Consider the following 13,045-nt stretch of genomic DNA (forward strand, 5'->3'; position numbering starts at 1 on the left):
TGTCGACGGAGTTTAAAATCAAGAAAATTATCATTCTTTCTTTCTTAGCACATTACAGTAAAAGCAAATCAGTGTGTTTATATCTGAAAAAGCAGCAACAATGTCCCATATTTTTTTTAATTTCGTTGTGCTTTAATTGTATATTTTAGGTTTTGGATTTTGAAAATATTGGACTTGAATAAAATATTTATACTATATTGAAACTGGTTGTACTGCATATAATATTTAAAGAAAAAAAAAAGTACTTTAATTTCTTTTTTTTTTTCAATTAATATAGAACAAATATTCTATAATCTTAATTTTTAGAAGAGTGTCCGCGAACAAGTAGAAGCTATTATTATTTTGACAGACTTGATGGATCCCTTGGTTGAATAATGTTATGATATCCACTAAGTTATAGGCCTGTTTACATTTTTTTTTTAAGTAGTTGGACTATCAGAGTTCAGTTGGCAGTTGCTACCTGCTACTACCTAATGCCAGTACGTGGACTCCTCCAAAATGAAAGATATACGAAACTTATACCAGGACCTCCCGAATCTGCTAAATGAAGGTTTATGATTAATTAAGCGTAACACTTCATAATCGATCGGCCCACAATCTCCCTCTTCTATAAACCTAATTTATAATGTAAATAATTATTTCAATATTTTTTAGCATAAATAGTCATCCAAATTGATTAAAGGATATTATGCCTTTTATTCCCAGGAAAAGAAAAGGGCCATCCTTCTTAATAATAATCCAAAGTATAAAACTTTTATTAGTTATTTGCTATAACTGAGACTCTTGTCAATTGAGGTAATTTGCTCATGTTAACTGATATTTATTGCTTTTAATTTGTGATTTTTTTTTTTAGTTGCCTTTGATTTATTTTAAACGTAATTTATAATATTGTTATTGTCTCTAATAAATAATTATTTCAATTTTTTGTTTACCATAAATAATAATCCAAATTGATTAGAGGATATCTTGGAGCTAATCCAAAATTTATAAGGGGTGTTCCCCTTATATTCTGTAAAGTAAGCAACTACTCAGGATAAACACTGCATTCACACATAACTTCCAACAAATTCACAACAATGCAAATGATCATAAACTTTCACTGGGATTGGAAAGCGAGCAGTGTTTCAATACAACATAATTAGTCAAGTCATAGGCGATGTAGGTAAGATAAAATTCTGCCTGTTCCGATCCACCTAGCTCTCAAACCCACGCTACACCAAAACAAAACCACAAAAATTTAGCTACAGAATTACACATTTAGTACTTCAAGTAGCCAAGAGGCTTTTGGTCTAGTGGAGAAACACTTACTTTCACAATGGAGTTTAATTTTTTTTTTTAATTATGAAATAATTAAGTACAAATTGTATTATCTCTTACAAAATATGAGCGGAGTAGCATCCCTCAAATATTAGAGAGGGTTTCATAAGAGAGTAGGCGTCCCTCGAATACTACAGAGGAATTTTTACGAAATGTCCCTTAAATTTTAGCGAGTGTTTTATAAGGGAGTAGGTTATTAGATGGGGGCATGGGTGGGTGCAAATACATACAATAAGAATTAGAGTAACGTCATGAGGAGAGTGAGAGAGAAAGTGAAAAATAAGGCAGTGGGTTTTTGCTTCGTGAATTGAGTAGATTTTTCAACTCTGTGATAGTCCGCCGACCATTAATGACATAAGCTCATTATGATCCATTCATGAAAGTTCTTGACAATCCATTCTTAGAGATTGAAGGAGTTTGTTCTTTATTTATGTAGATTTGTGACGATTCGTTTCGGTATCAACCATTAAGGTATGACTTTGGTTGGTAAAATAAATTACATGATTGATTTAGAAAAATCAACATCGGTATCAAAGCCAGTGTAGTTTATGTCCTGATCTTAAGTGCATTACATATGTTAATATGTCGTGTTCTTCCATGAAATTAATGGCATGTAATGAAACACTCACTCTTAAAGCATGAAATTCGGACAGTAAACACATAGACACACATGGAGCATATCTGGAAATTTATATGAACTAATATGCTCTTATATAATGAAATAATTGGAAACTTAGGTTATGAACCCGAATGCATATTTTGCTCATAACTTTTTCTATGTTGACTCGTTCTTTGCAAAATGAATCATTAAACAAAAATTAAAACTTTGCAATGAATCATTAACCACAAACCTCGGATAAATTGTTTAGAAACAAGAAACAAAATAGTAATTAATATTGATTTTTATCTTATATATGATCTTTATTGTTCTCGAACGAGCACAATGATACTTACAAATAAGAAATAAAACTGTAATTAATATTTATTTTTCTCTTATATATATCATCTTCATTGTTCTCAGGCTTTGCTTTCTTCTCTTCACTATATATAAACGAGCCAATTTAAATTCATTGGCTCTTATATCATATAAATCTACTTAATTTTTCTTTGTCACTTCTTCTCATTTACAACATATTTTCTCTTTTCTTTTTGAAATTGTCAACTAATTAGAGATCAAGTATCCTTGACCCTTCCCCCGCCTCAAATAATTATGATATGATGGTGAGGGTATAAGAACATGAGTAGAGCACTAATAATGGGTATGTGAATCGACATCCCTATCTCTTCCTATTATCATCCCTATTGTTTTTTTTTTCTCTTTTTTCAAGTCCTACAGACACAGGAGATTGAAAATAAATTTTTAATCAATGAAAAAGGAAATTTACTTAAATATTCTATGGAACCATTAGCATTAATAGCAATCCAAATTATAAATTAGCATCCATTATGACACCATGACAAACTAAGATGGAGATACGCGCTCTATATAATTTATACTCTTGTTTTTTTTTTCCTCCTTAAATTTGATTGCTGGCTATCCCGTTAACTTTTATTTTTTTATTTTTTTCAACTTTTGCTTAGGTTGCCCACCTTTTGTTTGAAATAAACTTGGGCTAATGAAGCCTGTCCTCTATTTTTTCCATATTGAGGGACAACAAGGAGATTAAGATTGCCATCCATAGTATCGTCAACAGTAACAAAGAGCCACGGATCGAAAGGGTGCCCCTCCGACCACTTATTACCTAAAAAATTCAAATTAGAAAATTAATTGATAAATGCATATACTAAAATAGAATTATAAATTATATATATATAATGAAAGTTGGTCTATAAACCTGCGCAGGTATATTCTTCAAGTTGCTTTTGCGAGTTCTTGCTTCCGGTTTGATAATTTGATGTAGTATATATAGATGATTCAAGTCTGCCCGGTGATTCCCAAAAGAAAAAAGGGCAAAAAAAGAAGAAAAAAAAGAAAAAAGAAGGCGGCACATTACAGGTGGGTCTGATCAGCAATGGATAAGTAGACAAGTAGATAACAGTTAAAGGGCTACAATTCAATTATCAGGAGTCTCAATCCCCCGGCACTGACTCATTACGACGGCAAACTACTGCAATTATCACGTGCAGTCTTTTCTCTCACATCTCATTGCTACAATAATTTTGTCAATTACAAAAGCTTCTTTCAGTGTGTTTCGTCATTGCCAATGAAAGATAGTCTTAGGAATGAAAATTTCTAATTCCCAATTTCATTTTTGTTATTCAAAAAAATCATTCCATCAAAGGTTCATTCTCTAACATATAAAAAAACAAATAGAAAAGCTAAAATTCAAAGCGATGAAATTTTGATTGTTTAAGCCTCTGAATTGTCATGATTGACAATGGTTCTTAATTTATCTATAGTTTTATGATTTTTTTTTTCTTTGTTTTATGTAAGTGGCAGCACAACATATTTTAAAAATCTATTTTACTACTAAAGTTTTCTAAAATTATTTTTTTTCCGCTTAATGTTTTAATTTTTATCATTTTACCACTAAATCGCTAAAGTTAACAAAATTTTAATCAAAATTATAAGAAAAGTCTATTTTACCCCTAAACTGCATATGTGTAATTTAGCTCTCTAAATTAAAAAATTAAAAATTAATTATATACAAAGAAATAATAATTTTATCAATTGATTATTTTATATTTTTGAAATTATTAATTGATAAAATTATAAATGTAATACCTTGTGAAATTCCTAAAATAATGAATATGCTCAAATTCTCAAAGTACCCCTGTAACATCAGCAATTTATTAATGGAGTTAATGGTTTGGTTTGGTAATAAAATGATAAAAACTAAAATATTAAGTGAATAAATTATTGTCAAAAAATTTTAGTAGTAACATAATATGTTAGAAAATATTAGATAGTAAAATGATAATATCCCCATTATGAATCATTATGCCTAAATGTAGATTGGGACGAGTGTGTGTGTAATCACTCCCTAGTGAGAGCACCCTACTTTATTAAAGCGAGGAAGCTAATGAAGAACAACAAAGCATCGATTTCAATATACTAACAAACAAAAAATACAGTTTTTAATTACTAAAATATGTGTTTTATTGTATTTTAGTGACATCCTCACTTCAATATAGTGGGATATCCTTACTAGGGAAGAATAAATAAATAATTATTCTCTAGTGAGAACACTTTTTTAAAATGAGCATGTCAGTAATAAACAAAAAAATATATACAGATTTTAATTTAGTAAAATTTATCTTGTAGTATATTAAAATCTATATTTTTTATCTTTTTGTTTATTCTTAACTTTAATATGGTGAAATATTTATTTATATATAAAGAATCCTCAATCATATTGAAGTTAGAATAATTAAAAAAATTAAATAATATTTTACACCTAACTATTAGACTATTAGTATTGACTATTGAGCCAGGGTCAACTGAGATGTATCCATATTTGGTCATCATTCAAAAGACTTATTCGTAATAATTTTCCTTTATTTTATGAACTTCGTCAATGTAAATTACCGATCCAAATTATATAAATGTGGTATTTTTGTTTGTTTATTAGTAGGCTGGTCAGTTAACCGCGGCAGAAATATCTCATCAAACCAATCAGTCACGGCAAAGGAGTATGCTTAACCCCCTGACTATTAATTTATAGATTTGGTAATCGCAATGAAGCCTATTGTCTACGCCAAACTCCAATGTGAAATCGTGACCTAAATACAACAATCCACCAAACACACAACGACACACCAATTTTCTGAATGTAATCATAAATCCCATATTTTTTATTCCTTTGTTCCTTAAGTCTCAAGCCATCATGTCCTTTTAATATACACATTCAGTACATGACATAAATTAAATCAAAAAACCAAAATTAAAAATACTAGCACAGCTGCTAAACTTCAAGAAAAATAATAATATATGCCAGCAGTACTCAGGCCATTCTACAGGAGAGACGAAGAGGCAAGAGGTTGCTGTGAGCTAATCCTCCTCTTTCTGAGGCGCTCGGCAATGATGAAGGCAAGCTCAAGTGACTGTGAAGCATTAAGCCTAGGGTCACAGTGGGTGTGGTAGCGTGAACTCAAGTCGTCGAATGTCACTGTTCTTGACCCACCGATGCACTCTGTCACATTCTGGCCTGTCATCTCCAAATGTACTCCTCCCGGGTGACTTCCTTCTTGCTCATGCACATCAAAGAATGCTCTCACTTCAGCCTGCAACAACAAAGTAAAATACTTTAATAATACAGCAAGTGAATTGTTTTGTATTTTCGGCTAAAATATGTAATAGCTATTACAAGGAAAGAAAAATTACATCTTGTGACAGCTGGCCCCTAATCTTAACGTGTTCTAGAGATGCAAGTATTCATTTCTTTACCACCAAAATTGCTGTCCCCTCAATTACCATCCAACCACAAGAAATGCCTAAAGAAACCTTTCATATGGCAAGATATGTCCCAACCCAATCCAAGTGTGATAGGGGAAATATAACCACCTACCTGCTATAGCCTTCTCTAACTTAAAATTATAGTATGCATGCCTAAAGAGACCCTCATTGGACTATTTTGCCCTGAAGGAATCTTACAACCTGTCCCTTTCTCACCTACTACAACAACCCAGTTTTGCTTGCCTCAATATCTTTCTAACTAAAATAATGTAAAATATAGTATACATCTATGATTTCTTGAAGTTACAGGGCACTCCTGCACAGGATAATTGAGCCGTGAATGATTAAGAGATTGGTGAGCCGGCCAAGCATTGCCCCAGCAAGTAACAGTACAAACATGGGGGCAGTCAAAACAGCTTAGTTCAGTTCAAACAGGATTTATGGTGCATTGGCCTTTTATGAGAATTTCAAATAAATCCACTTGTTGTGAGCATATTAAAGCAATGATGTTCAACTTAATACTATTCTCATTAATTAAGCTCATCTGGAAAGGAAAACAAAATGACTTCAATTTTATGTAATCAAGATATTACTCAAGTAAAATATAACCGGGATTTCTTTGATCACTTCAAAATCATACCAATGACTCCTATGCAATTAAATATAAGGAAAGAAAACTAGCAATCAGTATTTACCCTGATAGAATCGAAGGGACGAGTTTTCAGGCCGCAGGGAGCCTTGATGGTGTTACCATGCATAGGGTCACTGACCCATGTAACAATTTGGCCAGAGCGGCGGACTGCCCTAATTAGATGAGGAAGCTTCACTCTCATGTTCTCAGCACCCATTCTAGTGATAATAGTTATCCTCCCCGGTTTATTCTGAGGATTCAAAATCTCAATAAGCTTCACTAGCTCATTAGGATCCATCTTATCACTGACCTGCAGAACATAAGCAACCACATTAGTTACAATGGCAATTATTGTTCAATTCTGTGCACTTTCTTGATAGTTTTAAAACAAGTATGTAAGTACAAAGAACTGACAAGATTATTTAAGACAACTACACAAAATGCACTTGGCCAACATCTAAATCAATTTTAGGTTAGATGTTTCATGCATGGTTTGTCAAAGTTATAGGGTTTCATCCACATTTATCGTGACTAACGTAATTCAATCGCATTAAATAGACCAACTGAAAGCCAAAGGTAATTACCTTAATGCCAAGGGGATTTGCTACACCTTTCAAAAACTCAACATGTGCACCATCCAGCTGCCTGGTACGTTCTCCAACCCAAAGAAAATGGGCAGAGCAATCATAGTAAAAACCAGAAGTTGAATCCAGCCGGGTTAGAGATTGCTCATATGGCAAGAGCAAGCACTCATGGGATGTCCAGAACTCAGTAGTTGTCATGATAGGATGGTCAACGGTGAGTCCAGCTGCAGACATGAATCCAAGGGCCTCATCAACCCGGTGAGCAAGTTCTCGGTACCTATCATACAAAGATAGCAGTACATGTATTAGAGCTTCAAATTAATTAAACAGGAAGCAATGAAAACAAAATCCATAATAACTAAAACTGTGAAGTCTCAATTACATGGGCCAATCCGAGATAGTTATAAGTTAGTACAACTTATGATTTTGTCGGACATTAAAAAGTTATGATGATCCAGATAATTTAGATCAGCATATTTCCAACTATACACGTGGTGTTGACAGAATTGTAACTTGGATTTAGGTTCCATGATTCCTCCACACAAAAACAAATTAATAATCAAATTCAGAAAACACATGAAAAACAGAATTACTGATTCCAAATAAGCAGATTCTCTTATAACCAATACTAGGAGAAAAAAAAAAAAAACAGGTTAAGAATAGAAATTAGAAGGACACAAATAAAGTTATTTCAGATAACTTGAACAGGCCAAAACTAGCAGTAATGTATTGATGTTGACGGATATGGCATATTCGGTATGAAACACACTTGATAAGTCTTTTTACCATATACAATTGACCTCTGTACAAATATGAAACATGAAAAATAAAAAGTGAAATAAACAATTTTTCACAAGGCCTCCGCCAAAAAAATCCAAATTCCACCGCAAAGACTAAATCACATAGACAATAAAGCTATAGCAACAGTAAGTTAACCAACAAGGACGAGAAATTGATAAAAATAAATAAAAAAATAAAAATTTACCGATCTCCCTGCTCACTGTGCTCGGTGAAATCCAAATTCCACTGGGTAACCCTCTGCATAGCAGCATAACCACCAGTGGCAAAAGCCCTGAGAAGATTCAAAGTGGCAGCCGACTGACAATAAGCTCTGATCAACCTCTGCGGATCAGGATTCCTTGATTTCTCATCAAACGCGTCTCCGTTCACATTATCTCCTCTGTAACTCGGCAGCTTCACTCCGTTCTTCTCCTCAAACGGATCTGATCTCGGCTTCGCAAACTGCCCTGCCATTCTTCCCACCTGAACAAAACAAAACAAAACAAACCCAATTAACCAAAACGCAAAACCAAACAAAACAAAACAAAAGGATCAAAATGTAATTAATTTGACCTTAACAACGGGCATTTGACCGCCGAACATTAGCACAACACCCATCTGGAGAAGGATTCTGAAAGTGTCACGAATGTTATTAGCATTAAACTCTTTGAAACTCTCAGCGCAATCACCGCCTTGAAGCAAGAAAGCTTTGCCCATGGCGGCTTCAGCTAGCCGCTCCTCCAAGCTCCTGGCTTCACCGGCGAACACAATCGGCGGGAAATCGTCGAGCGTTTTCAGCACGGACTCGAGCTCCTCTTTGTTTGGATACTCCGGCAGCTGCAAAGCCTTCTTGGATTTCCAGCTGTCAACCGTCCATTTTTGGGGACCCACATTGCTGGTCTTGAGGACTGGCTCGGGTGCCTTTGTTGTGGTTTTTACGGCAGACGGTGGCTTGGCAGAGTCAGCAGCATGGACGGCGGAGATGGGATGGATATTTGATCTGGGTTTGGTGATGAACGGCTGAGATTGTGGCTGAACGAAGGATGATTTTGTGGGAGTAATTGAAGTACTGCCAACGAGAGCCATAATGTTCTAATTTATTTTTGTTGAAATGTAAATGAAACGAATTTCTTTTTTCCCTTTTTTTTTTCAAATAAACGGAGGCTCTTTAACTCTTTATCGTGAAAGAGGAACCTGAAGAGCTTAGCGGAGATATGAAAAGGGTTTTATAAGAAAACAGGGTGTCAGCGTCTGAGCACGTGGGAGATTGGTGAACGTGTTGTGTGGTAGTTAAGGGTATTTTTGGTAATCCATCTTACAAGGGTATTTTCGGTATTACAGATGTCTTAAGTCGGTTTAATGATGGTTCTTTAAGTTATTTTTAGCATCTACTCATGATGGTCAGAGGCGGCGGCGTGGAAACGGAGCCGAGCCGGACGCATTCAGAAATCAAATTACATAATTTTGGTGAATATTCCAAAATACTATTTAACTCTTAAATATTAGTATTTTTGAAAAACAAAAAATAGTGGTATCTAATGTTAAAATGTTAGGATTCCATTTTTTCTCAACAAATATTTGTCGTATATATTGGAAATTATTTTAACTAAAGTTTATTGAGAATCAATAGTTCTTCTCTTTGTTTTAAAAAATAATAATAATAATAAAAATAAAGGAATGCAGCTTGTACTGTTCTCTCAAGTCAAGAAGGAAATTGCAAGCAGATGGGACAAAAAGTGTCTTAATAACCAAGTGAAGTGACCAGCAACCTTCCTTTCTTGCCCAGCAATTGACTAATGGTGCTAAACCGTTCAGATAATGTTAATAAATTCCTCATGGTTGGTGTGGTATCAACTTTATATAGTCTATTTTATTTTACTATGCGAAAACACCTTTTGGAAAAGACATCTCTAGGTATAAGAAAGAAATTATAAATTTAATTACTTATAGATTAGGAACAAAGTCGCCGAGATGTTTGGTGATGCAACTTTGTTTTAAAGGAAACCTGGTTTTATTCTAAGTTGATTAGTAAAAAACCTCACTCATACTAATTTAATAAAATACAATCGATAAAAAAAAATATTGTGCATTTTATCATTTTAACTATTAATTTATCAGAATCGAATAAACAAACAAACTAAGCAAAAATTGGAGTTTATTTTTCAATAATTACTATCAACACTAATGATAATTTTTAATAATTATACGAGAGTGTCTTTAATACCATAAGATTTAAATTTTTAAGATTTATGGGATGTGAGTACGTCTAATGACAAATAAACAAAGTATAGAGACAATAATCTTACAAGTTAAAATGTTAAGTTGTCTTCAATAATCTTCAATAACTTTCACATCAAACGATCTGACTAATAGAGGTATAAGGGGCCGAATTCTTTGTTGTTTAGGCTAGCATCGCAAAGATGTGACACGTGTTTAAAATCAATCTCTCAAGCTCCTATTGCATGTTTAGTTAGAAGAAATGGGATGGCAAACAAGAAATAAAAAGGAGAGAGGAAGAGAGAAAATGAGATAAGAAGATGATCAATTTCAATTTAATTGTTTTGTATAACAAGAAATAATATATTTTTTCTCCTTTTTTCTTTTTTCTTTCCTCCTTTATGTTCATTTTTTGTCAAACCAAACATGTCATTAGATCTCATCAAAATTTTAAGTTTAAATTCTTTGAAGACGCGATTAGTGTTTTCATGCTGTCATTTATTTCGCAATTATTCTTACTAGAGTGTGCATTTTTTTAAAATTAATTTAAAACTGTCATGGTTATTAATTATTTTTTATAAAAATATAATATAATTTCTTTTTATTTATAAAAGTAGTAACTTTTTATTTCAATTGGTGTTTAAAAAACACTTGCCAACAGTCAACTTATATATGACGTAAGTAATTTATTTTAATTCTTTCGAAAAAGAAATCTATTTTAATAAGTAACTCATCTCAAGCTCAATTTATTTACTCTATTTTATTATTTTATATATTAAACTTATAGAGTTTCCAATTATTAAATTGGTAGTTGAAATTTCATTCGATACCCATCCTTGAATATACATTAAAATGAGTTTTTTTTTTTTTAATTTCCCAATTGAATTGAATATTTTATATTTAAAGCGCCAGCAATAAGCCAATTAAAATACCGACTCGTGGAAACCGCCTAATTATTTCATTAGATGCGGATCTCAAGTCTCAGCGGCTTGGTACAGACCCAGCCTAGGGAAGTTTTCAATAAACCAAATTACGAAAAAGCCCTTGACCTTGGATGTTAGGAAAAAAGAGGAACGGCGAAGTCATCCCACCTACCCCGCCCCACTTCTTCATGCAACCGGTAACCCTCTCAACTCTCAAGTCCACGCTCTCCTACCCCCAACAACTGCAAGTTGCAACGTTCTTCAGCCGCTGACACGTGTCCACACACGCGTTAGCATATTCTTCATAATCTATCTTGCTTGCTTCTCCTGGAATATAAGGGTTATTTGGTATTGTCGTTGAATGCTGTAATTTGAAAATTTTGTGTGTAAAGTACTTAGTAAATATATGTTGGCGTGGTTTTTAAATCAACTGTAATTTTATTAAGTAATTATTTGATTAAAAAAATTGTAATATATTTATTAATTTTATTAGAAATAATAGTTAAAAAATCATAATATTAAATATGACTAATTTTTATTTCACATTTGTTTTTTTTTTTCTCCCTATAGCCAGCATCATCTCAATACTAAACATATATGAAATAACTGTTCTATTTACTTTAAGAAAAATAAAAATGCCTTGTTGAACTCTATAGGTAAAACAAATGAATTATGAAAGATGAACAAGTTTTTTATGCGAGGATTGGCTTAAATCAGGCTTAAAAATTAATCCACTAATATGAGTTAGTTCAACAGCATCTATGTGGTATTAAAGTTAGTTTATATAGAGAATTACGTTACCTTTTTATGTGATAAAAATTTATCAAGAAGGTCAGTCCACATGTAATGTAGATTCTTGGGTTAAGTATTTAAAATTGATGTGACCTTAAACCTATCAAATGATTTTTCAATATGAGTTTCATATCTATATATAAATTATGAGACAATGACACTCCACCTTAGAACATGCTTTCATAACTATACAATTATAACTATAACTTATTTTACTATTTATCACTTTAATCATATGTTTATTAAGGCGTGATCTACGTGGCGCAACTCCACCATAAGAAAACCCTAAATATGATTATATTATACGTACATTTGTTACAAATGTTGTAGATTACAATTACCCCCGACAAACTCATTAAGTTTTGCATTAAAAAGTACAATTTCTTAAACAACAGAACTAGATTACCAGTACTAATTTACACAATGAGGATGCATAGTTTGAACATCAAGATTTGGGGTCACAAATCACTGGTAGATATGTGTAAAGTATTTACAAATTTTATTATCAACTATTAATGAGCTAATAATATAATCATATGACGCCAATAATAATGCAAATTATTAATGTGGGTTCTTTTATATTTTTTAAATTTAATTAATAACATATCACACCATTTTGTATAACATTGTACAAACGATATCAACTACCCATTGTAGTAATTTTTATAATTATAATAATGAGAAAATAAACGTGAGACACGTGACAAAGGGCGTCGTTATATTGAATGATTGACCATCTCTATGGGGTCAAGGTTTTCGAGCTTGACTGATTTTTACATGATTGGTCCAAGCGTGGAAATATTCAAAGGCCAGCAGCTGTACGATTTCTTAATGAAATGTTCGATCTAGGTAGGTGACCGTGTGGTCATACGGTAACTTTATTTTGTACCAAACGCAACGAGAGCCTAATCTACCGGTGACATTCTCTGTTTCAAGAAAAACATAAACAATCAAATGGGTTTAAAACAGACTTTCTTTTGTCATCCCTTCTGTTATAATGACGTAGTTAAGACAATTGGTAGCTTCACGACATTTTATATTAATTAAAAAAATCATACAAGGCACCGCCCTAGTTTATGTTCGAACGTGGTGGCTCTATAAGTTGCCCAATTTGCTGTTACAAGAAAGTTTTCTCAATTTAACCACTATTTTTTTCCAAAAAAGAATTTTGGTGTTCAACGTACAACTAATTTTGAATACTAAACTATCATTAAAAAAAAAAAAAAAATCATACTGTCAATAAGTCTTTGGGCCAATAGGAGAGTCTTCACACTTACAAAGTATGATAATATCAATCTTTCTTTAATTATTAAATAATTGATTGAAAACAATCTCTGTCTCATGAAACATACGTGGAATGGACGCCTCTCAAATGTTAGAGAGGATTTAACGGTATTAAAAAAAA

General features: G+C 32.6%; 1 protein-coding gene across 1 annotated transcript; it reads right to left on the reverse strand.

Annotated features, from left to right (window-relative positions):
• Positions 1 to 5,091: 5,091 nt before the first annotated feature.
• LOC102623814 (phospho-2-dehydro-3-deoxyheptonate aldolase 1, chloroplastic-like) lies at positions 5,092 to 8,905 on the reverse strand. Its single transcript, XM_006472513.4, has 5 exons — positions 8,282 to 8,905; positions 7,914 to 8,191; positions 6,929 to 7,205; positions 6,409 to 6,654; positions 5,092 to 5,541 (listed from the first exon to the last, which is right to left on the reverse strand). Exons 1-5 carry the CDS (start codon positions 8,792 to 8,794, stop codon positions 5,272 to 5,274), a joined length of 1,584 nt encoding a protein of 527 aa, XP_006472576.2. The 5' UTR covers positions 8,795 to 8,905; the 3' UTR covers positions 5,092 to 5,271.
• Between the last annotated feature and the right edge of the window lie 4,140 nt (positions 8,906 to 13,045).

Source organism: Citrus sinensis, chromosome 5 (genome assembly GCF_022201045.2).
Source record: "Citrus sinensis cultivar Valencia sweet orange chromosome 5, DVS_A1.0, whole genome shotgun sequence".
In the NCBI taxonomy this organism is placed as follows: domain Eukaryota; kingdom Viridiplantae; phylum Streptophyta; class Magnoliopsida; order Sapindales; family Rutaceae; genus Citrus; species Citrus sinensis.